The sequence below is a fragment of the Artemia franciscana genome, chromosome 11 (assembly GCF_032884065.1).
Source record: "Artemia franciscana chromosome 11, ASM3288406v1, whole genome shotgun sequence".
NCBI classification, from domain to species: domain Eukaryota; kingdom Metazoa; phylum Arthropoda; class Branchiopoda; order Anostraca; family Artemiidae; genus Artemia; species Artemia franciscana.
The window spans coordinates 10,443,050-10,469,631 of NC_088873.1; the positions used below are offsets into that span (position 1 = coordinate 10,443,050).

At 35.2% G+C, this 26,582-nt stretch overlaps 1 protein-coding gene across 3 annotated transcripts in view; it reads left to right on the forward strand.

Annotated features, from left to right (window-relative positions):
* Nucleotides 1-1,291: 1,291 nt before the first annotated feature.
* LOC136032789 (exostosin-3-like) overlaps nt 1,292-26,582 on the forward strand; it is a 42,786-nt gene continuing 17,495 nt past the window's right edge. For 2 of the 3 annotated variants that reach the window (XR_010618783.1, XM_065713157.1), the window contains exons 1-5: nt 1,292-1,399; nt 12,893-13,067; nt 14,382-15,779; nt 17,756-17,966; nt 25,716-25,846. Coding sequence is in view for 2 of the 3 variants with exons in the window: in XM_065713157.1 (XP_065569229.1) it covers nt 12,957-13,067; nt 14,382-15,779; nt 17,756-17,966; nt 25,716-25,846 (1,851 nt within the window). In the remaining variant the exon portion in view is untranslated. The remainder of the gene's footprint in view (nt 1,400-12,892; nt 13,068-14,381; nt 15,780-17,755; nt 17,967-25,715; nt 25,847-26,582) is intronic. The other variant, XM_065713159.1, reaches the window with a different exon arrangement.

Genomic DNA, 26,582 nt, shown 5'->3' on the forward strand with positions numbered 1-26,582 from the left:
TTAAACTTTGAATTTGACATGATGCAGAAAAGAGAAGAACAGCGTGGTTTCCAAAGGGGGATAGGATGCGTCGACCTAATTTGCACTCCTACATTAATAACTGAGAAGTAACTGAGTCATATAACTCCTTTGATTCTCAGTTTAATAGATTATGAGCAAATGTTCGCTACAGCTGATAGAAGAGCTTTTGCTAAGGCCCTATCCTTGTATTCTATATCACACAAATACATTAAATTGATTAGTGGCATATATGAAAAAAACTTTGATGCGGTTAAAGCAAGAAATTAGTATAATATCTGGTTTTGTAGTAAATCAGGAGTTAAGCAGGATTGCGTTTTATCCCCATTTGAAATAACTATTTTGGTACAATTTGTCTTACAGGCCACAGCAAAGGCAATGGGAAAACATTGAATCAATTGGGGCAGTAGAATTTTCCTAGACTTAGATTTCACAGATGATTTTATAATCTTAGATAAAAATGCCGGCAATGTAGGAGTTTGGAGTTTTTCAGAGTTTTGGGTTTCAGAAAGGGATTAAAAATTAACTTTAAGAAGAGTAAGACGCCAAAACTAGGAATAAGTGGAAATAAAGAGGTGACGCTGGGTAACAAGAAGATCAATCAAATGGAAAGCATTACTTACCTAGGCTATATTATTCATAAAAACTGATGAATATAAGTTTGATAAGGATAAATTTGAGAAACAAGATAAAAATATTGGAAGCGTGGTAAAGGTTGGTTTTGAAGTATGGGCTATCCAAAGAATGGAGGATGATTTGCTAGATGTTCTGCGCAGTAATTTCCTAGGGATTCTTTTAGACACCTATCTCAATGACCACATCTCTAAAATTAAGCTTGACGCACGGGGTATGGGAATGTGAACATCTCAGGTAAGTAAAAAGAAGGAAGATTTAAAAAGATTTGGATAAAGGAAGAAAATGCCTAGCTCTGTTGTTCTCAGGTGTCTTGGTTCTGCGAAGAGTGGTTTGTAATAGTATTTACCTTAATTAACACTTTGGAGCGAATTAATATCCTTTTGCATCTTTGAGTCTCTCCATATTTGATGAAGTGGTTAAACATCGAAAGCATCCCAATGGTACTTACAGGGAATACCACCCCATTTGACATCTAATAGCTTTATGGAACCTTTATCTCTGGGTACTGAGAGTCTATTCCAGTAGCTGGTTACATTTTAGGAGAAAATTGCTGTCAGTGTCCAGTTTTGGCTGATGGCTTGTGATAGAAGAAAGTAATTTGTTACTTGACTCATTTTCATTGGAAAGACGTGAATGGGTGAAATATGACAACTCTGTCGTAAACTTCTTTAAAATGGCACAATATTTAAACATCAAAAATCGGTATTTTTGGTAGAATGATATTTTGAAGACTTGACCGCTTCGAGTAATTTCTTGCTTATTTTTTAGGACAAGAATTTTAAAGTTTATGCCACCTCATCACTGGCTAGGCTTATGCTATAACATGAGACGTGGGCTGTCCAGCAGTGAGTTGTTTTTAGGCTAGTGGTAGAAAGCAATTTGTGACTTGGCTCATTTTTGTTGGAATGGCAGGAGACAGAGGAAATAGGAAAGTAATTTTTGTGGTTTTAAAAAAAAATGGCATAGGCCTATTAAAAAAACACCAGTTCCCTAAATTATTAGGGAAATATTTAAGGACTTGGTAGAATGGCCACATTTTGAATATTGGCCACCTTTTTGGAGTAAGTTTTAGTCTATTCTTTAGGATAACATTTTTAAGCCCATAGCTTGTCCCACCTCATCACTAGCTAGGCCCATGCTACAATAGTTCTTAACCTTAAACAAGCCATCCTTTAATAAGATAGATATCCTACTGGCTTGGCATAAGCTAGAAGAGTTTTAAACATTAAAATAAAATAAGGCATACATCATATTGAGCTTGCAAAGATATTTTTTTGTGGTAGACAAAGGAATGTAGACATAGCAACAAAATTTATCATTTTATTCTCTTCCATTGCCAGGCTTGGCTTTAGGTTTGCCCTATATTATCCTGACAATACACACCAGTCTCACCCAATAGATTTGTTTATGACTGGTTAAATATTAGATAAAACAGGCAAACAACCATGATATTTGTTAATAGTATAAGATAAGGGATATAAAATTACTACTTTCATTAATGAAATTCCTTCAGTAGAGCCATAACTCTGCAGTCTTACCAGATTTGTATCTAGTATGATATATTTTCTCTGGCACTCTTATGTATTTTATGCTATAGGTTATTGCTATTTAGGTTAATAATTATCATTAGAATAAAATACAGTGTTCTTTTTTGTGTGTTTCCTAGCAAAAGTCTAAAGGTTTTACAGTTTTCTAGAAGTGTCAATAGAATTTAAGTTATGATATAAATTACCTTAATTTACACTTCAGAGTGATAAGGTCCAATGGATCTGTGTTGCTCTGTGAGTGATGATGACTGACATCTGTTACTGATCTGGATCTTGCCAACAGTATATCCAGTTCCTGCATGACCACTTGCTATCCAGTGACTTCTTGAAAGTTATAGGTGAGGTTGCTGACACTGTAGACTTGGAGAGGGAATTCCAGTCATTGACAATTCTTTGGAGAAGAAGTTTTGATGCATTTTTGTGTTCACATGGCATTTAGGAAATTTCTTTGAATGACCTCTTGTATGGGATTGGTAAGACATATTCAGGTTGAGGAGACTAGATGTGTCATTAGAGAGCTTATGGGTAAGCAGCATGTCACCTTGTCTGTGGCAGTACACCAGAGTGGGTAATTTGAGTTTTTTTAGTCTTACATTGTAGAGGAGGTCTTTCAGCCCATTTATAATCTTGGTGGTACACCTCTGCATGCCCTCAAGAAGTCTTGTGTCACCTTTATATTGGGGAGCAGCTATGTAGTTTCCAAAGTCAAGGTTCAGTCTTATGATGACCTTATAAAGTTTAAGAAAGACTTTGGGTGATCTGCTTGTAATAAATCTCTTGATTAGGCCAAGTCCTGTATTAGATTTAGAAACCACATTCTGTATGATGGAGTGAAACTTGAGCTGATTATCAATGAGTACACCTAAGTCCCTTTCTTCATTGTGGGTTAGAAGATCAATCCTTATTTACTTCTCAGGATCCCATATTGATTACACTGTATTTTCATTCTTTGGTCCAAAGTGCAAGATGCAGCATTTGCTGATGTTGAATGACAGTAGGCACTCTTCAGCCCGCTTGTTGATATGGTCAAGATTGGCTTGGAGGCTTTTGCTCTGTGCCAGATCAAAAAGCTTAGAATCATCAGCAAATAGTGTGATATTGTTGCTGACCCTGGTGACTAAATCATTGATGTAAATCAAAAAGAGGGTTGGGCCAAGGACTGTACCTTGTGGGACATTACTGATGATATTGCAAGGTTTGAAGTATATCTTATGACCATCTGATCCAAACAGTTTGACCCTTTGTGTGCATTTAGTGAGAAAACACATGAGCCAATTCACCATCATCTGGTTCAGACCTGCAGAGAGAAGCTTTATGCAAAGCCTTCTGTGGGGGACCTTGTCAAACGCTTTGGCTAGATCAAGGAGAATCAGGTCAACAGGTATACCAGTGTCAAGGAGTTTGGTGATGATGTGATATGTGCCTCTTTCCAATCAGATGGAATAGTGCTGGAGTTAAGCAAAGCCTTGAAGATGTTTGTAAGGGGTGCAGTGATGCTGCTTGCAACTTCTTTCAGTAACCTTGGATGGATGTTGTCTGGTCCAGCAGATTTGTTGGCATCAAGGTTTGAAAGTTGCTTTAGTATGGCAGCTTTGTCTATGATTATTTCAGTCATTTGACTAGTGGTGTTGGATAGAGGCGCTGGTGGTAGTTGGCCATCTGATTCAGATGTAAAGATGGAGGCAAACTGTTGGTCAAGCAGCTCCATGATTTCTCTTAGATCAGTTGCTTCACTATTGTCTTCCCTCATCAGACATTTGATGTTGTGGTGGTTATGATCTTTGCTTGAGATGTAGTTCCAGAATTTCTTGGGGTTATTTTTGCAGTCATCTGCAAGTTTGGACTCAAAGTCCAGATAAATGAAAATTAATCACTATATTGATCTTTAGTTAGGCTAACTTGAGCATGCCAATGGTGAAAGAAAATACTAGATAAGCAGCTTTTGTCTATCTTTGAAAATTGTTGAATTAAGAGAATGAAACTCACAAATAAATCTTCAATATCCTTTGGGAATGTATTTTGAAGTACTTATCTCTTCCCGCTTCAAAGGACATTGACCTTAGGTGACCTTCTGCAATCTTGGCAATATACAAATGAAACCATAAGATAGTTTAGATCTAATTCTTAAATGGGGGACAAGGAAAGTGTTTTGAGCTTTATGCCTTTGCTAAATCCTGACATAAGCTTTTAAAAATGTGTAAATCTATTTTTTTTAATTTAGGAAAAAGCCTTGATATTGCTTAAAATTTTGTTGAAATAATAAGAATTGTATTTTAAAAAGCTAGAGCCAATGAAAACATAGAATTATTTTTTTAGAAATAAGGAAAAGATAGTCACTTAGCAATTCCTTGCTGGGGTATGTTTTAGGTCCTGGATTAACTCCTGACAGTTTCATTCACCTTATCCCACTATTTTTAAGGTAGAAAAAGCCCCTCATCTAGAACTTAATGAAGAAAATTTAGTTGTCCAAAGAGCCACAAAGAACAGCAACAAAAATAATAACAGGGTAGCAAATGCTATTTTAAGTTCAACATAATAAGGTTAAGTGAAATAGCCAGCAATAAAATCAATTAAGGCTAATCACACATAGGACAAAATCAGAATGGGGAAAAAATTCACATTTGACTCTCTATCCAATACTCTTTCTAAGCTTGTTAAGTTCTACTTTCAAAAATATGTCTCAGGTATAGTCCTAGATTATATGCATGGAGGATCAAATTTGAACCATCTTCAATAATTCTAAAGGAAGTACCAAGAATCATTTTTAGAACCCTTTTAGGATCTTTTCAGTTTTAGATAGGGTAAAACTCCCAGTATTTAGATAGTTCCTAATCTCTTTAAAATTGTATCCTCCATTAACATGGACAGTAGATTACTAATCTTGGATATCATGTAGATGCTACCTTCAAATCTTTGGAATATACTAATAGCTAGGATTAAGCCAGTTGAAATTGGCCTACTATAGTCAAAACTTCTTTTTAATATTTAGGGCCAGGAAAAAGCCACCCTATAGACTAGCCTCTTTAAATGCAATTATTATTCTTTACATATTCTAGTTTGTAATTTAGTTTGTCCATGATTAAGATGTTTTTTCTAACTTTAAGATTCTATTCTGGAAAGTATTTTCCAAGATTGGACTCAAGTTAAAAATGTACATCTGTGATTAAGCTCCCCTATCAGCTGTCAGTATATTGGAAACATTTATCATTGTGTATAGCTAAAATTCTCAAACTAATGAAACACTTATTAAGAAAATTTAGACAAATCCAATGGCAAAAGATTCAAATTTTAATATGGTGAATAAAAGCATTGTGATCTTGTCCTGTGGTGGTGCATTGGGTTTGACCTTAGCTTGGTAATACAGGACCCAGAGATAGAATCATGCTGCAGGAATGCACTGCAGGGCCGACGCAGGGACCTTAGTAGTCAAGAAGCATCGTTAATCAGATACAATACAATACAGCATTGTGATCTAACTGTCAAGATGGTGATTAGCTGTCTTACTACTAGGTCTATAATTTTCAATGAAGCATGAGAGTCAAAGAGAAGAAGCATGAATAAGTAAGAGTTAAACATGATAAAAAGCTTTTAAGTTAAGAAAAGGAACTGAGCAAAAGTATTTGATTATATGTCTTGTCTAACTTAGTCATCCACTGGCGGGGACAGATGATGTTGAATTCCTAAATTTGTTCTATCAGGACTTCTACCTTAGTGGAACATTGGAACCCAACCAAAGCTAGTGGGGTGTAAGAGTTTACATTAGAGAGGATAAAGTTACCAATTTGATTTGTCAAAAGATGATACATGCATCCCTCTTAGTCCTTCATTTTACATGTTGAACAAAAACAGTATCTTTGTAACAGGACTGAAAGTAGCTGTCATATTGTCAACTGTTTCTCATTTAATACTTATTTGCTGTACTTGTAGTTTTAGAGTACATTTTGTCACTGGGGGTCCAGGGGGAACCCCCAAGATTTTTTAGCCCTCATTCTGTGTTTTCTTTTTGTTTTTATACTTTTTTTTTTTAAATAAGCTTGTCAATTTGGTTAATATTTGGCACCCTTGTCACATTGCAATAACAACAGTTGTCTCTTAATTGCCTTACGAAGTACCTAAGAACTTTACAGATTCTTTGATGCTCAGTTTCAAGTCAATGCAGCCAGTCTCATTCGTTATAAGGAAAGAAATCAACACCATAAGATTTTTTTACTGTTCAAAGTTAGATTATATAAGACAAGCACATATAAGTAAGGCTTAAACATGTCACCAATAAAATGTTCTCAAATTAGCTACCAGAAAACTAGAGGTTTAAATTAAGAAAAAGATTTCAGTGAAAGTATTTTGACCAAGCACCCTACAGCCATACAGAGTCTTTGGTACTCAGTTTCCTGACATTAAAAAACTTCCTTTTAGTGTTCTAAGTAAGCTTCACTTTGTCTGGGTTACATTTCAGTCTCTTAAATAAGGATGCTAAGTTTTATACTAGGGGCACTAACATGTCCGAAACTTTGAATTCATTTGTGAACTAAAACCAATTTTGGTAACTACTTATAGCTCTATTGAAAAAAAAATGGAAAGGATAAAGTGCCTAATTTAGTTCCTTGCACAGACCTTGAAAAATACTACTATAATTTGACTTATCTTCTCTTGGAAGAAGGACACAATACTCCCATTCAGACAGAAAACTGCCTGGCATTCTACAATGAACTTATATCTATCAAGTTTTCTAGTTTCATTAAGAATGGCTGAGTGGCCCATATCGCCAAGGGCTAATATCTTTTGCCAAGAAAAAGTAAGAAAACACAGTTTTGTGCTGGCATGCTTCTTGGAAAGTTTTTGGTTATGTACTCTTGTTTATGAAGAGTTATCTGGTTGAAAGATGTCTGGAATAATCTTTTCATAGTTGAACAGCTTGAATGTAATAATCATATCCTTTCTGTTGCTGCAATATTCCAGTGTGGGTGATCTCAAGTCAGGAGAGTCATGGGGTGCTGTAGAGACTTTTAATGCATTTTGCTATACTTCTCTGAACTGATACTAGAGTTTTCTGTTCAGGTTTGTTAATTGAGTTGTCAATGTACTTACCACTACCTAGCTTAGGTCAAATCCATCCTTTAGAAATCCCCTTAATGACTGACGAGGAGCAACTACTCAAAATTTTCTTAATTGTGTCTAGAGTTAGACTAGCCTTTCCAGCAGTATTCTAAGCATGTATGTTGTATTTCGGCTCTTTATCAACTAACACAACCAGGTTTTGTTCAACATGACTACTGATAATAGGCTGCCTTGTTCTCTTTTGTGACTCCACATTATTCGCTCTAGGGTTACTTTTACTTAGATGGGTGACTTTATATTTCTTAATGTTGAACTCCAGCTTTCAAATCTTTTCCAAACATGTACATGAGTCTTGAGTCTGCTTGTGTGGTTTCTTGTCTGAACTCAACTCTTGACAGGATCAGTTGCTTTTGAATTGTCTGTATCAAGATGGTGTTAATCCTGGTATTTGAAGGTGTATTGTTAGTGAACATATTTAACAGATTTGAGTCCAAGACTGTACTTTAGGGCACTCCACTTTTCACATTCATGGCATTCAAGAAAAGATTTCTTTGTTTTCCTCAAACCTTATCAAATACAATTACAAAGTCCAGCAAAGTCATGTCTACTGAAGAACCTGGCCTATAAGTTTTGTCACATATTCATAGGAATTAATAAGGTTAGTCTCAACTGACCAATCAGAATGGGAACCCTTTTCCAAAAAGCAGAGGAGATGCTAATTGGTCAGTAGTTTACTGCCTGATCTGTCTACCACCTTTGTTTGCTGAGGTGATATGTGCTATCTACCAATCTGCAGGCAATGTTGTAGCAAATACTTCAAATTAAGTATCAAGTACTTGCACAATTTTTGCTTAAGTATTAAGTGGTACCCACATGAACAAAAATGTACTTAAATAGCTCTCAAGATTAAAATGCATAATTTGGCTTAATTAATGTTTTAATTACTTTTCTAAGTACCCTCTGAAATAAGTAAATAAGTAAAAGTTCAAGCTTTTACATTGTTTGGCTACTAAGTTATATACTTGATCCTTTTGTTATCTGAGTAATTGTAAGTACAGTCATTGAAAGTCATATCTGCAAAACTGAAACAATGGGTGTCATATCAAAGAAAAGATCAATGTTTTGGTTGAAAAGTACTTTTTTTTTGTTCTGATTAAGTACTAGGTGTTATACTTTACCATTGCCAACCACTCAAGCCTGAGTTTCTCCTTATTAATTTCTCTGTGGAGAAAGAATAGAACCTCTTGTAGAGTATTCAAAGCCTTCAAAAGTGGCTAAAGAGGGCAAAATACCATCATATTTTCTGGAAACATGACAGGCATGAGGGTTGTCCATAAGAAAAACAAGTTCCTATTACTACTACTACTACTAATAACTCACTGCAACACCAAGCCGCCTGAGGCCAACACAGATACGCGTGCTCCTCCTCCAACTTAACCTATTCAAGGCCTCCCTTTTTACACCCTCCCAGGAAGTTCCTATTCCCTTTAAATCTTCATTTATGACATCCTCCCAACCCAGACAAGGAAAACCTGCTTTCTCTATAGCCCCAGATGGTTGGCCAAAAAGGACAATCTTTGAAATCTGTCATCCTTTGTCTGCAGAATGGGGCCTAGCCATCTCAACCTTTCTTTCATTATAACCCTAGAAAGCAGGATTGAACCACATTTTTTGTAAAACCTACTGTTTGAAATACTGGCAGTCAGCCAGGTGCCCAAAACAGTCTGTAGGCAATTTCTCTGGAAAACATCTAGTAAATTTTCGTCCGCTTTTTGGACTGCCCACGCTTCAGAGCCAAATTTGACCACTGTCATCACTGTGGCTTCCATTATTATAATCTTGGTTTACAGACTTATCTTCCTATTCTTCCAAACTTCTTTTAACTGTGAAAAAACACCCTGAGCTTTAGCTATTCTACTTTTAACATCTTCACTGCTTCCACCATCTTTACTAATAATGCTACCAAGGTAGGTGAAGATGCCCACCTGATCAATCTTTTTGTTGCCCAACGTCACCTTTTCTTCTTCACTTATTCCTAGCCTTAGTGACTTAGTCTTCTTAACATTAATTTCCAAACCTATTCTAGCACCCTGAACTCGCAAAAGCTCTAAAAATTCATTCGTTTTGCTCACACCAGGAGTGCTTTTCCTCCCTATTTGATTCTGTGGTCTTCAGTTGGCTTTCCTGTGCTCCTCAAGATGAAGTCCATCAGAATGATCCATATAAAGGGGGATAGAACACAACCCTGCTGTACTCCTGATTTAGTACAAAACCAGTTGCTAACCTCATTTCCTACCTTAACTGCACCAGTATTATTCTCATACATAGCACAAGTCCCTTTAATGTATGTGTCTGGTATACTATATAAGGATAAGACCTTTGCTAACGCTCTTCTATCAACAGAATCGAAAGCTTGCTCATAATTAATGAAAATGAGGACCAAAGATGTTTGACAACGAAGGGACTTCTTAATTATTAACCTAAGAGTGAAAACTTGGTCAATATATCCTCTACCTTTTCTAAAACCGCAGTCTAAAAAATATCATATTACTAAGTAATTTGCTACCTACAGAGACCAGACTAATGCCACAATAATTACAACACTCACACTTGTCACCTTTTTGTTGTTATGCAAAACGTGTAGAAATTCTATATTGACTTTTTTTCCGGTAGAAATCAACTCTAGCAAGCCCCTTTTGTCCTTTAAAACTCATAAGATCTCTTGCCTGGCAAGAAACTGAGCTGGACATCATCAGATTTGCCAAAATTTAGCCTTTTAGCCAACATGTTTGCAGCTTGTTCCTTGCAATTATCAATATACATTCTGTTCTTGAACATAGTTATGCTACATTATTAGAGAACATCTTTACAAGCTTGAGGGGAAAGTAGAAAATATCTCAGAAAACAATATCATCAAACATACTATTCAGTAGTACACTTACCAAGGGTGCAGTATACTTTACATATTTTTAAAGTTCTTCTTTGACTTGGTATACGTCTTATACAATTGAAAGGGTATCATCATAGACTCACACTACTGCATGAACCCGGTTGTATCTACTTTCAACCTTGGCTTTTGAAGCATCCCAAACACTGCATTAAGTTTTCCTCACTGCCAATCTAGCATTTATCACAATGCATCATAATCAGGATTCAATTTTGTTACTGCTGAAGAAACTGGTTTTTTGGCAAGTAATTAATATGTTTTGTGCTATGGCATAGAGAATTGTCAACAGTATCTTCAGTTTTGAACCAACTTAAGCTAAGTTCTGACAAAGCAAAACAAAAATATGCTTGTGAAAAAAGAATTTTTGGGGGCAAATGAAAATTGCTGTGCAATTTGCGCTGAAGGTGATGTTTTTTTTTGCCTCAATTGTTTCAGTTTATTTGAAGGATCTGTAGCCAGCTCTGGAATCAATCTTTTGAAAGCTGGCTGTTCAACGAGGTAAAGTGGATGCATGTCTTCCACAATGCAGTTTACAATCAGCTCAGTTACTTTTTCACCATGAACTTCAGTACCCTTTGTAATGAAGAAATCAGCTTTTAGTGGCTTTGAAACAGAATCCATGGAAGCTTGATCCTTTTTTTTCTTTTCTGCACTTTTTTTGTGGCTGCCTGTGATTCTTATTCAAACCTTCAGCTATTTCAAGATGCATATACACATGGTAGCTCCTGTTTTTTGCTTTCTCTGTGTTTAATTCAGGAAACTTTATGTACAGAGTATGGTGAGCACCTAAAAAAATATACTTGATTCAAACATATTTAAATTTGCTTTTATTCAGTGAAAAGGAAACAATTTTGTATTTTCAATATAATCTTGAAAAGAGTTAACCAGTAACTACTCCTTATTGCATCATTTGTAGACTTCTGATGAAGTAATATACACATGGAAACATTTGAGAGCCATTTAATCAAGATGCCCAAGGACCATTCTATTTGTCTATTCCTTGAGGAATTAAGGTATTGCAACCTCAGTTTTTTAAGACACTTCCCTGTAACAAGGATACTTGATTACTTACACCTATTCTCTGTTACGGCCAGGAATAAAAATGTGTAATAATAAAAAATTATGACTGACTAATTGACATGAGTAGTTAAGAACAGGAAAATAGTGTTAAAGCGACCACATGTTAAAAGCAGCCACCTAAAGCAACCTGCTTGAAAGGGGATAAGGCTATAGAAATATACCAGCCTAATCTGAAATACAACAAAATAAGAAGAATATGATTCATCATGTCTGGAAATGCCTGATTTTAGTTTCCTCCCATCATTTATCTTATCACTAGTTGACAAAACTCGGAAAAATCACCACAATTTTGTATGGCTTGTATGGCCACATACAAGCCATATTGTATGGCCACAATTTTGAAAAATCACCATGATTTTTCCCACTTAGGTCGTATAAACCGGAATGATTATGAAACATGTCCCCATAATCATACTATTCACTTTTTACAGTTTGATATTGCATTTTATTGAAGAATAGACCACAGTTTTTTAACAGAATTTGATGTTTTGGAATAGCAATGCAGAAGTTGTGTTTTGGTGGATTTCTTCCTCTAGACTAGTAAGCCTTAACCTATCCTCAAAAAAGAACCCATCAAGATCAGCCAAGAAAAGGAAACTCTTGATTGCAGCTTTAGAACCCGTTACCAAGTATCTTTCTGAAAACCATACATTTAAACAATGCACAAAAGAGGCTTTTGTGAAAGTTGGTTGTTGCACTCAGACTGCCCTTTGTTTTATATGCTGCCTTTAGGGATGCAACCCCATATGTTTTTCTTAGAATGTTGTAAAATATTCCAATTTCTCATACGTCAAACTATTTCGAATTCAAATTTTTTGTGTACTTCTAAGCTACTTTTCAAATTTTCTGTTTTGAAATTCCAGACTCAATGCTCTGAAATCTTAATTTACATATGAAACATAGTGTAATACCTGGCATAATGTACTCAAGATTTTACTTAGTGGTTGGCAAGAACTCTATGGTACCCAGAGACTTCAAGTAACTGGTTATTTTACTTCTGTCTGCAGGCTAACACTTCGAATCTAGAGACCTAGGGAAAGCTAGGTAAACAGAAGAGACAGTTCAGCATGTACCTCTTTAAGAAGAATGCTATGTGCTGTATATTCTTATCACCTATGCTGTATTGATTATTAAAGCCCAGGGAGCCCCCTAATTATCTTTTTCTTCAACTTCTCTTGATTTTATGCTTAATACATATAATCACTTTTTATGTGGTGCAGAAACTTTAGACTGGGATTGGTCAAGTCTTGTTTTTTGGACATGATTGATTAATTTTATTTTATTCTATAGATAGTATCTCTTAAATGGCATGTATAGTTTTCACATAATTTGTTTCTATTTGAACAGCCATATAGCCCTTTTCAAAGCTGCAACACTAATGTAAATAGTTAAATAATTATTTTTTTCATCATTGTTTTCAATTTCTAATTGATACCTATCAATTTCAGGTATCTCAGTTGGCTGGAAATTGATATCAAATAGCTTATTTTTCTTCTTGTTCATCTTAAATCATATCTATTTTAATTTTCTTCTTCTTAGTCTTAAATGATATCTGTTTTGTTTTTCTTCTTGTTAATTTTAAATTTTATCTGTTTTAATTATGTTCCAGCTCTGGATGTCTTGGTGAGTTTAGATTGAAAATGTGGAGACAAATCTGGTGACACTGATCAAATATGGGGATCAACTTCAAAAAGCTGAGTCTGAACCGATGCATTGCTGGAACTTTGGCCATTTATCTTGTAATATTTGGTTTTATAATTATCATGCATATCTCAATTTCAAATGTAAGTTGAGCTTTTTATTAAACAGATGGGTTTTTGTATATTTTGAAATGTTTGTTTTTTGAATATATCCCTGGGTGTTTTTTTTTTATTTGTTTATTTTCTTTGCTAATTGTTGGGCAGCTATTGCATTTAATAGCCAGATTTGCATCCTCCCATATTAATTGACTTATCTTCCTGTGTAACACGGCTAAACTAGTTTTTAGTGAAGTTCCTGTGTCACAGTTAAACTAAAGACCCTAGCTTTGTCCATTGGTATAATTGGTTTAAAGAGAAATAAGTTTCTTAAACATACGTGGATATAAAAAATATGGAGTGAGAAAATATTTGTATAGAATTGTTCTTTTCTCTGTATTTTGACTCTCGCTGGCCTACATTGAAATTTTTAAAAATCTGTCTTTTAGTTTGTATTGTTGGTGAATGGTTGTTGTATAAGATTTGGGTACCAACAATTCAGTGATGTCAATTCACGAAAATTTAAAGAGGGAGGAAGGGTGCAAAATGTATTTTTCAAAATATGGGGGGGGGGAATTTTGTCAGTTTTTAGTTTATTCAATAAAAATTCCAAGAAAGGCAATTTTCAATGAAAATACCTCTCAGAAAGGATATCTTCCAAAATTTAGGGGATCCTAGGGGCACATATGCTTTCCTTCCGATTGATACGACTACAGAGCATATATTGCCCCAAAGAAGAGCTTAGAAACTATTGATCTTCAAATTACTGACTCATTCTTTGAGAATCTATTTTTGTGTTTTTGAGCATTTGTTCAGAGCTCAGATAATGCTTTTACTGATCAATAATTTTTCCATTTGGCTTATTTGTTGGTTCAGACAAATTAAAATGTATTTGATAGTTCATTCTGACAGATGTGATTTTAGATGATTTTTTATTTTAAAGGTGTTTTTTATTTTTTCAATATAGAGTTGTTAAAAACATAGGATTCGGTTATTTTGGTTTTTAAGTTTGATAAAAACTGCGTATGCAAAGTTTTTTAACAGCCTAAAAAGAATTTTCATTGAAAAGTTCCAATATTTGCATACGGTAATCGTTTTTTGTACAACAGTATTATTTAATATTTTATCAGTTTGAATATTTGACCTTTACGCAAGCATGGGCACAGATCAGTGGTTTCACCTTTGAACCCACACCTGCTTTTCCCCTACCCCACTAAAATACAGAATTCTTACGACTTGTGTAACACTTTTGTATGTTGTCTACGCAATTCGTTTATTTTTACGTTAAAGAAAAATTTAATCCCCCTCACCCGAAATAAATTGCTGATTTCCTTGTCTAATTGTTTTGTCCTTTTTTTGCAGATTTATGCTATGTTTTCAAAATACTCTTATAGTCCAACCTATGAAAGTGATGTAACATATGTGGAAGCCACAGATCTTTCAAAAATGTCAAGTTTGAGATTTAGTCTTGAAGATATGATTCGTCTAAAAAACTCTGTTAGCATGGAACTCCGAGACTTGGAATTAAAACGGCGGAAAATTCTAGACGAATTGACAACACTGACGAAAAAAGTGAATGAGACAAGGGCAGAAATACTTAAAGTACAAGTTGAAAAAGAAAAAGTCTATAAATCGTTAGAGCAAGCTAAAGTAATGCGACTTGAGGCAATGGAAAAGAATACTCCTGAACTGGCCCCACCCCTCCACATAGTACCTCAGTATGATAAAGAATCAAAATATATATTTGATAAATCAGCAAGTCAGTGTAGGCTGGACTATTGTTTCGACTTTTCTCAGTGCCCCCTTACAGAAGAGTTAAAAGTATTTTTATACCCTGTTGCAGAAAGAGCGTTTGTTGATACTCTAATGTGGCAAAAAGCCCTAGAGAGCTCTGGTTTCATTACTAAAAATCCAGAAGAGGCTTGTTTGTATTTTGTGGTGAACCTCAACAAGGATTTGACCAAACTAGCCCACTGGAGAGGTGATGGAAGAAATCATGTTGTAATAGATTTGAATAATAAGAGTTTAAGTAGTATGAGTAGGGCCATCTATGCCAGACAGTATTCTTCTAGCTATAGAAAAAATTATGATATTGTGCTTCCATTTACAAAAGTGTCTAGTGATATTTTAAGCCTCCCACCCTTATCTCCAGCCCGTCGTAAATATTTATTAAGTTTTCAAGGAGAGGTTAAATCCCAAAGCCCTGAAGAACAAATTGTTATATCTGTTTTGAAGAAATTACAGTTGTCAACAACTGACGATAAATTTCTAATTCACTTTAAGTGTATAAATAATGTGCTTAGTGCAGAAGAAGAAGAATATGCTTTATGTGGAACCTATCAGTCACGTGAAGAAATATTGAAAGAATCAACCTTTTCTTTAATTTTGTCACCTCAGGATTTTAAGATTACATCAACAAAAAGTGTACAGCAGCGCCTTTATGAGTCTTTAAAATTTGGTGCAATTCCTGTTATTTTAGGCTACATTGACATCCCATTCCAAAATGAGATCGACTGGAGTAGGGCAGCGATAATAATGCCAAAAGCAAGAGCCACCGAAGTTCACTATCTGTTGAGAACAATTTCAGATGCGGATGTTTTAAGTTTACGGCGGTTCGGGAGGATTATTTGGGATAAATATTTTAAGACTGCTGAAACTGTTGTGGCAACCATGCTATCTGCGTTACGCGATACATTACGGTTATTTCCAAGCCCTTTAGAAGAAACACCGTCCTTATCTGTGTTCAATTCCACTTTCAATGTGAGTACCTTGTATAGCTTTTACTTAGGAATTGTCAGATGAGATCGCAATCAGTTGTATTTATTGAGCATGGCTCCCTTATAAATCAGAATGTTTGTACAATTGCTTCCATAATGTCGTATTTTTTCATAATTTTCGCTTGTTTTGCATTTGCTTTAACCCCTCCCCCCCCACACACACAGACACTTGAATAAATATCGTGTTTAAGACTTAAGATTAGGACTTTTGGGTGTCAATTTCCTATGCAAGGCCAAAAAACATTTGATAAGACAGAACAAAAACATATTTGACATCAAACATTTTCCTGAACAAAAACGAAAACTTCCTGTTCAATAAGCACAACAAGACTCTGCTATAGCAGGAGAGCTGTCATCCCATTAGCATCTTTATTGCTTTCTCAGCCCCCCCCCCAAGAAAAAAACCTGACTGTGGAACTTACTGTTGAAGGCTTTAGAAAGGTCCAAGGGCCACACTTAGAGTGGAAATCCCTAAACCACGCTCTTTACGCTACTGTTCAATTCTTTCTATCACAATACTTATATATTTTGAAAAGATATTTCCTATTCCGCGTCTTCTATAGGAAGGACCCCATTGCCCCTTTCAACACCTTTATTGCTTGCTCATCCCCCCCCTCCAAAAAAAAAACTTGACTGTGAGTCACACTGCCAAAAACTTTAGAAAGATCCAAGGAGCATAAAGTGAAGATCCCTAAGCCAGGCTTTTTTTTTATGAGAGAAGGCAATGTGTATGTTGATAACTAACATCAGATTTAAAAATAAATTGATTAGATCCAAGATTTTTACTTTCGTTGATTTGAGGAAGAAAAAGATATTCAAGGATTTTTAATCAAATTTGCGGTAGGTATGGGACAAGGTGAGCATTTCAAAGGGGTTTTCTGTGTATAGAATTGAAGTGGCATTGCCAAACAGAAAGCTTTTATGGACCAGCAGAGATTTAAAACAAGTTTGGAACTGTAACTTTAAATGAAATAAGAGCTCAGCACTTTTGACATACAATTTTAGCATTTGTATATTTGATTTTTTAGTATATATATTTTACACTAATATCATCAATACAGACAGGTGAAGACTTTAGTTGCTTGGTTGCATTTTAACAAAAAAAAAGACACTGGAATAATAGTATATAGTAATATAGTGTATTTGAGCCCCCCTCCCTCCAAAAAAACGCAGTGCCGTGGCTACAAAAAAGGAGAACAACATGCAAACAAAGTTAAAAGATTCTTTTCAGACTTTTTACCAAAACGATTACAACACACAAACTGTTCAGAAACACTAATACAATCAAACAAATTCATTACATAACATCCTCACGATGGGTTATACCCACACGAATAAACCGTGCCAGATCCTTAGTGCTAATAGAACCCCCATTTCCCAACAATTTTCCACCCAAGGCTCATCCCTTTCATCCAATGTAATCCCCATATAGTCCAGCACTAAAAAATACCTCCTCTCTCCGTGTCTCTTTTACCACAGAATACAAACCCAAAGAGTCAGACTTTCTAATCTGGCACTCCCACTTCTGAATATCATGATCAAATAAAATAGAATTACTTGTTTAGAAGCCTCTTCAACTTGCCTACGCCTACCAAAAACTGAAAGACGGGGTGAATATAAGAGTATGCTGAATCTTTCATTATAGACTTATAAGGGTGCAAGTACTCCAGTATGACCTGCGAAGTAGAACCTCGATAGATTCTTAAATTCTGTGAATTCGATTCTTTAATTCTCTTTTCAGTTCTTTTCAAACTTCTAAGAAATGTTCTTTTTTAGAATATATGACTGGTATCTTTTTTTTAGAATGCCCATATTCATTTTATTCCTTTACCTTTTCCTATTTTGCTCTAATTTTGATTTCTTTTCATTCTTTCTATTTTTTTATCTTTTTTTCTGATCCGACATTTTTTTTTTGTATAGGTGTTGCAATTGCTTATGTTAAGATTTAAATTCTTTTAGCCATTGAAAACTGACCCTCCGCCATCTGATGAAGAAATAGATGAATATCTTGGTCCTATTGAACCACCATTAGCTTCTCCAAAGTTTGTAAGGAACTACACATACACAACAATGAACAGCTATGAGCGATGGAATGTGATGTTTGAACCGTTTCATCTTTTCCAGAATACTCCTTTTGATCCAGTTGTCCCTACTGAAGCCCGATTTGTTGGTATGTATATGCAATGCACGTCGCTGGCTTTTTAAAAAAATACCTGGTTTTGCCAAGTCTTCTTTGGTTATGCCCGAAATCCTGAAGGGCTTTTGGTCAAGACTTTCTTGGGTCAAGGTATCATTTTTGTCATGGCAATTTATTCTAGGTAATTTTAGGTATAATTCCTCTCTTCAGTGGTTGCTGAAGGTCTATTTGTTAGTAATATGAAAAATTGTGTAGAAAATGTTGTATATGGAGAATGAATAGATTCACTGTCGCTTTCTGTCCAAATCTTTAATATGTTCAAGCTGTATCATATTTTCCAAATTTTATAACATCTAATGAAAGTTGTCATTTTAGTTGTCATTTTAAAGCATGCCTATGATCAACTCAGTGTCAATAGAAAAACGTAATTTAGTTCAAAAGTCAATAAAAAAAATTAACCGACAAATTCAAAGAAAAGCATCGAAAACCCAGAACAAAATAGAATTAATATACTTAGCGTTGGCATTTAGTGACATCTTTTTTTTCTTTTATGGTATTGTTTGGTTTCTTTTGATAATAAGTAATCTGTTGGTAATTTCTTAGGATATGCAAAAAAAACCTACTCCCATACAGTAGCATAAGAAATTTCTGGAAAACTGTAAAATTATTCCGTTTCCATACGGGGCCACGGGTCAGAAGCATTTTATAATCAAACAGTTCGTGGTAACGAAATGTAAGTAAGGAGCGACCCGGCTGAGTTTTGATACCAATAGATATATCAAAAGAATTGGCTTATTATGCTGATTCTAAATATATAAGTTTCATAATTCTTACTGATTATAGGCTACAAGCCTGAAAAAATTTGCCTTATTTTTGAAAAAAGGGGAAAAGCCTCTTAAAAATACTAGAATCTTAATAAAATGACACAATCAGATTTAACGTATCAGAAAACCCTATTGTAGTGGTTTCGAGGTCTTATCTCCAAAAAATGAGGAATTTTGTATTTTTGCCAGAAGAAAGATCGTAAATGCTTGTTTATTTGTTTATTTGTTTTTTTTTTCCAGGGTTGATCGTATCGACCCAGTGGTCCTAAAATATCGTGAGAGGACTCATTCGAATGGAAATTAAAAGTTCTAGTGCCCTTTTTAAGTAACCAAAAAGAATGGAGGGCAACCTTGCTCCCTCCCCCGTCTTTTTTCCCAAAGTCGTCTGATAAAAATTTTGAAATATCTTATTTGCTCATCGTAGTTGAAAGGTTCAATAACTATGTTTTTGGATATAATATAACCCCCCACAGCCCAAGGGAAAATGTCTTTAAGTCATAATACTTGCCCATTTTTTACATGTCGTATTTGTTACTGTGGAGTATGTATTCAGTTATGGGTGGGGGGGGGGTGATGTTTTTGCTGGGGGTTTATAAACGGGGTGTTTTTTACGTATAACCTCCGGGGGAGGTTATAAACGGGGGCTAGGAATAAGTAAAGATGAAAAGGTTACGTTGGGTAGCGAAAAGATAGATAAGGTGGGTAGCTTCACTTTCCTTGATAGTATTATTAGTGAAGACGGTGAGAGCAGTGAAGATTAAAAAAGAAATATCCAAGGCTTAGGGTGTTTTTTCACACTTAAGAAAGTTTGAAAGAATAAGTCTGCAAACCAAGATTGTGATTTTGGAAGCTACAGAGATGATAGTAGTCAAATATGGCTCTGAAGCATGGGCGCTCCAAAAAGCAGATGCAGATTTGCTAGATGTTTGCCAGATAAATTGTCTATGGATTGTTCTGGGTACCCGGCTGACTGACCATATTTTAAACAGTAGGCTGTACGAAAAGTGTGGCTCAGTGCGCCTTTCTAGGTCTACAATGAGAGAAAGGTTGAGGTGGCTAGGGCACGTTCTGTGGATGAAGGATGACAAATTGCCGAAGATTGTCCTTTTCGACCAACCGTGTATGGCTAAACGGAATGTAGGTCGTCCGCGGTTGGAGTGGGAGGATGTCACAAAGGAAGATGTAAAGAAAATTGGAACTTCATGGAAGGGTGTAAAGAGGGAGGCTTTGAATATATCGGGATGGAGGAGGAGCATGCGTAGCTAAATTGGCCTCAGAGGGCTTGTTACTGCCGTGAGTCGTTAGTAGTATTAGTAGTAAGGATCCACATGAACCAGGAATCCCTAGTAGGCGCAGGTCAGACGAACCATCTAATTTCAGCCTATGATGCTTGTCCGAGGAAACGGGCTTTTCTTGTCCGAGACCCATGAACTCACTAAAAGAAACTGTTTAAGTTGCTTAAAACAAGAAGAAAATGTTCAAATGGAATATCTAACGAGCCCAGAAGAGCAGTTAAAATCATCTTTGGAGAAGAATTTATTGACTATAAATATCTGCTCTTGAGTCTTTAAAAATTGAAACACAAAAAGATTTCCGCTTTTTACTGATAATGCCTTTCGGGCAATTCCTCGTCGCTATCAGGGCACCAATGGGGGGAGGGGGACATATTCTCCTCTAGATTTTGAAAGATACCTTTTTTAGTATTTTCTTTGAAAAAAACTGCCCCCTCCCGGATTTTGGAAAAATATATATTACCCCCTCCTCCCCAGGATTTTCATGATTTGGCACCACCAGGACCGGATTTAAAGCTTTGACGCTTTTATGGCTATATTTTTACTGCTCTGTATTCATACCATTGGAGGAAGGGTCAATCTTCCTTAAGAACATGACACTTTATGATTAACATGACATGCTTCTTTATGATGACACTTTCTTTTTTATCGCAAAATATGATAATATTTTGCTTATATATTTCACTTATGATAATAATTGTAAAATCAAATATTTTTACGTTAGGGTATTAAGTAAATTAAATAAACCAACAAGGTATTGAAAATAAGCTTAATCCTTTGGTAGGTAGCAACACATAAACACATGTACGCATTATACGCTATTTTGTAAGTAGGACAGTTTATCTTAAAAGCCAATGGATAAAGCCTTCCTCCTTGCTTTTTTTCATGCGAAGGTGTCTATGACGTCATCGCACGCATCTCTTGAGCCAACCTTCTCTCAATAGTGAGAAGGGATAATGATGCCAATCTTTTGTGTCTGAAGATTTTAAATAGTTCTCCACCCGACGAAGGGCAGAGAAGGATCTTTCTCCTGTGAATTTTGTCACAGGTACACTAAGAACCATTCTAAAGGTGATATCAATGCTTGGATAGATGTCAACTGCATCAAAATGACGCTAAACCATTCTAACATCAATTAGATTAATGTTTTTTCATTTCTTCATCAATATTTTGTACCAAGAAGGGATTCAAATGTAACCATTCATCTGCAGTTGTGACCTTTCTAACTTCAGTTAGAGTTATGCTTCTTTTCTTCATCCGTATTTTGTACTAAGAAGGGTTTCAAATGAAAGCGTTCATCTGGAATCATGACCTTTCTAACGTCAGTTAGAGTCATGCATCTTTTCTTCATCAGTATTTTGTACCAAGAAGGGTTTCAAATGTAAGCATTCATCTGCAGTCATGACCTTTATAACATCAGTTAGTGTTATGCATCTTTTCTTCATCAGTGTTTTGTACCAAGAAGGGTTCCAAATGTAAGCATTAATCTGGAATCACGACACTAACATCAGTTAAAGTCATGCATCTTTTCTTGATCAGTATTTTGTACCAAGAAGGGTTTCAAATGTAAGCATTAATCTGGAATCACGACACTAACATCAGTTAAAGTCATGCATCTTTTCTTCATCAGTATTTTGTACCAAAAAGGGTTTCAAATGTAAGCATTAATCTGGAATCACGACACTAACATCAGTTAAAGTCATGCATCTTTTCTTCATCAGTATTTTGTACCAAGAAGGGTTCCAAATGTAAGCATTAATCTGGAATCACGACACTAACATCAGTTAAAGTCATGCATCTTTTCTTCATCAGTATTTTGTACCAAGAAGGGTTTCAAATGTAAGCATTCATCTGCAATCATAAGCTTAAGATTGGGATTAAGATTCAATAGATAATTTGCATGGTTCCTAATTGTTGGGACGTGATTTGCCGGCGGTGGAGTGCACCTGGCATATTGACGATAAACACATCAGTTCAGTTTTCGTTAAGAAAAAAATCGCTCAGTGATAATTTATTGCACTCCCTGGTATTGTGCGCTTCTAGGCCTAGTGGGTCTATTGATAAATCCTGGTCTGAGCACCACTGGTTGCTATTCCCAAGTACTGATATCTTCTACCCCCTGTTGCCTACTCAGTAGTTAACACCAAAGAGAGCAAATTAATGTGATTATCTTGCAGATCTAACTGGTTTAACAATTCATTTGTGCTATTTTTTTTACTGATGCCATTAATACAATGTTGTGGGGTTGTGAATGCCATTGTTATTTACTTTGTGGCTTTTCATCAGAGACTAAGCTCCCAAATTTCTTTACACGATCTACCAAAAACTGCAAAATGAAGCCAGATTTAATTTTAATCTTAGTCTACATTCAATGTTGAAGCCAACTTTAAAACCAATTTATTATGTCATCAACCTTAGTTTTAGGTATGGATAGATTCAAGCATTGAAGTAGATTGAAGCATTATTTCCCATTTTTTAGACACTTCTGTCCGTTCTTGTGTATCTTATTGGACCTCTGTTTACCGCGGGGGGGGGGGGGGTCTAATCTTTTGATTTTGTATGCACCCTTGCGAAAACTGCAAAATGAAGTTACACTTAATTTCATTTTATGTCAATATTTAAAGCTGAAACATTTTGAAACCAATTTGAAAACCAATTTATTCTTTCGTGTAGCTCAGTCTTAGTACGGATATATTGACACTCTGAAGTAGATTGAATAGCTTAAAACATTATTTCCCGATTTTCTAATCTTTTTTTTGCTTGTTCGTATGTGTCTTATTTGTTTGGGCGGGGGGGGGGTGGTGGTCCAGGCTCATGAATTTCTATACGCCCTTACAAATACTGCAAAATCAAGCCATATTTAAATTCAATATTAGTCTACATTCAATTCTGAAGCCATTTTAAACCAATTTAAAATCAATTTATTATGTCGTCAACCTTAGTCTTAGGTGTGGATAGATTGAAGCATTGAAGTAGAATGAAGCATTATTTCCCCATTTTCTAAACAGTTTTGTTCTTTCTTATCTATTTTATTGCACCTCTATGTGGGGTGGGGGGGGGGTCTAATGTCCCGAATGTCTGTATACCTTCAAAAAAAGGAAAATCAAGCTAAATTTCATTTCAGTCTTATTCTATATCTAATACTGAAACAATTTAAAACCAATTTATTCTATCGTCAAATTTCAGTCTTAATTCAAGTGATTTTAAATAAATATTTATTTATTTATTTATTAATACGAATAGCGGTAAGCATCAATGCTTGTCGCAAAAACACAAAAACACAAAATCATAATACTAATCTAAAGTAAATTGGCAACGACAAACTAAACAACAATAACTTCTAAATAACACGACACTACACAACAAAAGTGTCTAAATAAAAAGGCGTATTTACTAATGCACTCTTAAAAATTCGAATACTCTCTGCCTCGACAACCTCCAAAGGCAAACCATTCCATGGTCCGGCAACTCTACTAACAAAAGATAATTGACCAATTTTTTTCAGTGGTTTTGGGGGATATAATTTATAATCATGCTGAAGAGTAGAGTGATAATGGCTGAATTTAAAAAATAAATTTGGATCAACATCATCCACTCCTTTAATTATACGAAACACATTTACAAGGTCATTGCGACGTCTACGAAACTTCAACGACGGGAGTTGAAGCCTAGAAAGTCTCTGCGGATAGGAAAGGCGCTGAAGGTATGGGGCCAATCTAGTGGCCTTCTCTGAACCTTTTCTATCCTATGATCATCCATTAGACGTAATGGAAACCAAACAGAAGTATTATACTCAAGAAGAGGGCGGACCATTGATTTGTATAGTAGTAAGAAATTACGAAGGTTAAACCTACTAAAGCTTCTCCTTATAGACGATAAACGATAATTTGCATTCTTTACAATTTCCGAAACATGCTTATCAAATTTCAATTGGGTATCAAAGTAAACACCAAGGTCACGCACTATTTTGTTAGAAGGGATTCGTATGCCAGACAGCTGGTAAGTATGTACAGGTGGGAGTTTACGAGCATAGTGTAGAACAACACACTTAGAAGGGTTTGTGAACATGGAATTAGATTCGCACCAATAAGTTAGAGAGTCAAGATCCTCCTGCAAGAGTTGTACATCGTTTTGATCTCGTACTGGTAGATAAAGTTTTACATCATCCGCGAACATCTTGACAGTAGAATGCTGAACAGAGGAAGGCAGATCATTAATAAATAAACAAAATAAAATTGGACCCAGGCAGCTACCCTGGGGGACTCCGCTTAACACATCAATTGAGGATGACATAGCTTCACCAACAACAACCTGCTGAGTTCGTCCGTTTAGATAATCAGCAATAAATGCAATTGTTTTTTTACCCAATTTATAAGCTGCACATTTTTTAAGAAGCGTGGGTATTGAGACTTTGTCGAATGCCTTCGAGAAGTCAATGTAAATGCAGTCAAAGGGTATAGCTAAATCGGCAAAACGTTGAAAGTCCAAAATAACCGCAAAAAGCTGAGTATTACAAGACCTATTTTTTCAAAAACCATGCTGAGCAGGATTCCAAAGATGATTTCCGTCAAAATACTTTTGAACGCGTGAAACAATCAACTTTTCCATCACTCGGCAAAAAATAGATGTGATTGAAATTGGCCGATAGTTTTTAAAATCTGACCTGGAGCCACTTTTGTGAAGTGGCTTTACCAAGGCCTTCTTCCACCTTGACGGACACAGTCCATGCGCCAAAGAAAAGTTAAATATATAGGTAAGTGGTTCTGCAATTTCATGAGCAATTTGTCTTATCATTATGTTCGGGAAACCGTCTATATCTGGCGCTTTAGACGCATTCAATTTTATAAGAATAGTATTATATACTGCTTAAAATATATTTAATACTGCTGCAACTATGGTTCTGTTTTGTTTTATTACTATTTTTATTACTATTTTGTACTATTTTGTATTTTTATAATATTCTGTTTTGTTCTGTTTTTTTTTATTACTATTGTTATCAGTTTTTGGTTTTGTTTATTATTCCTCGTCGGTTAGTTCAAATATGTTTATGTTGAGTATTAATATATAACAAACGATTAAAACGAATTATGCCATTTGGCCGAGATTTTGTTTAGTTTTATAATTAATTGAATGTATTTTCAAAAGAACTTATCTCTATCGAAGTCTGTTATATGAAATGGTGTTTAATGGAGTTTCCGACTGGAGATGACGGTCAAAACAATTTTCTTCCTTTTCTCTGCAGTTGTACGGTTGCAAGGCTCTGGTGGATTATACCAGCGAAAATCATTACGGTAGTCAAGTCGGCTAATTTTTCTGTTTTTCTAGTTGAGCAATTTATAAGATAAAAACACTGCAAAAATAGTGCTTTTATTTTTAATTACGATTATGAATATGGAATCAATTTCTGTTTTTCTACGCCATATTCTTCAAAAGTTTGATATTGTTTTAGTTATTATATACTGCACATCAAACACTATGTACGTGAGTAAAACAAACCTGAATTTATATTATATAATAATAGTTGGATACTTAGAACTATGCTTGAATAGTTCTACAAGTTTGAAAAACTCCTAAGAATGTGTGGATGATTGTATACTCCTACTGTAACATATTGAGTTTTTTTTTATATACCAAGCTATTATTTTTTTTCTTTTTCAATGTTTTAGGCTCTTCGAATGGTTTTCGGCCTGTAAATGGTGGCGCTGGTGGAGCAGGGAAAGAATTTAGTGAAGTTATCGGAGGAAATCGGCCCCGTGAACAGTTCACTGTAGTCATGCTGGCATATGAGAGGGATCAAGTAATTTAAAATTTTTATTTGTTGGTCTCTAGTAATAACTTATGATACATAAGTTATCATAAATTATGTATAGGGATATAATATAATGTAGGGATATGTATAGTATATGTAAGGGAACATTTGATATAGCTTTTTTTTACGGTTTTCTAATGAATTTATGGGTCTTTAGACAGTTAAAGAGAGTCCTGACAGGGGGTCAAACATCGCTTTGGGTGCATTACTGCTTACTTATGCCTTATTTACTCATGCCGCCATTTGAGTCAGTGTTGATAAATTTCTTAGCCAGATGGTGAAATGGTTTTGCTTCTACTGATATTCACTACAAAAAGAAAAATAGAGAAAAAAAGAAGTAACAAACACTTGGCCGTAAAAAAGGACACTTGATACTGCTATACTACCCTAAATATGGAAGAAATACTTTTAACTTTTTGGTAAAAATATTTCAATTCTATATCGGGGTTCAATCCATTTTAGATTTAAGTTTCATTTGTCGCTCATGCCGAACATTGGATATATGCTGAAATTTTTCGCCGATTAGGTTTTGCTGATTTTATATCACTTTGGCAGCTGGACTTGGGTCGCCATTTTGGTCAGTTTTAAACAATCTGCTCCAGCTGATTAAATTGCATTAACGTTAATTTCAATAGGTCATAGAATATTTTTCTTGTATAAAATTTTTAGGACATCAACAAAATATTTCGATTTCCATCAGACATATCAGTCGGACTTTGGAATT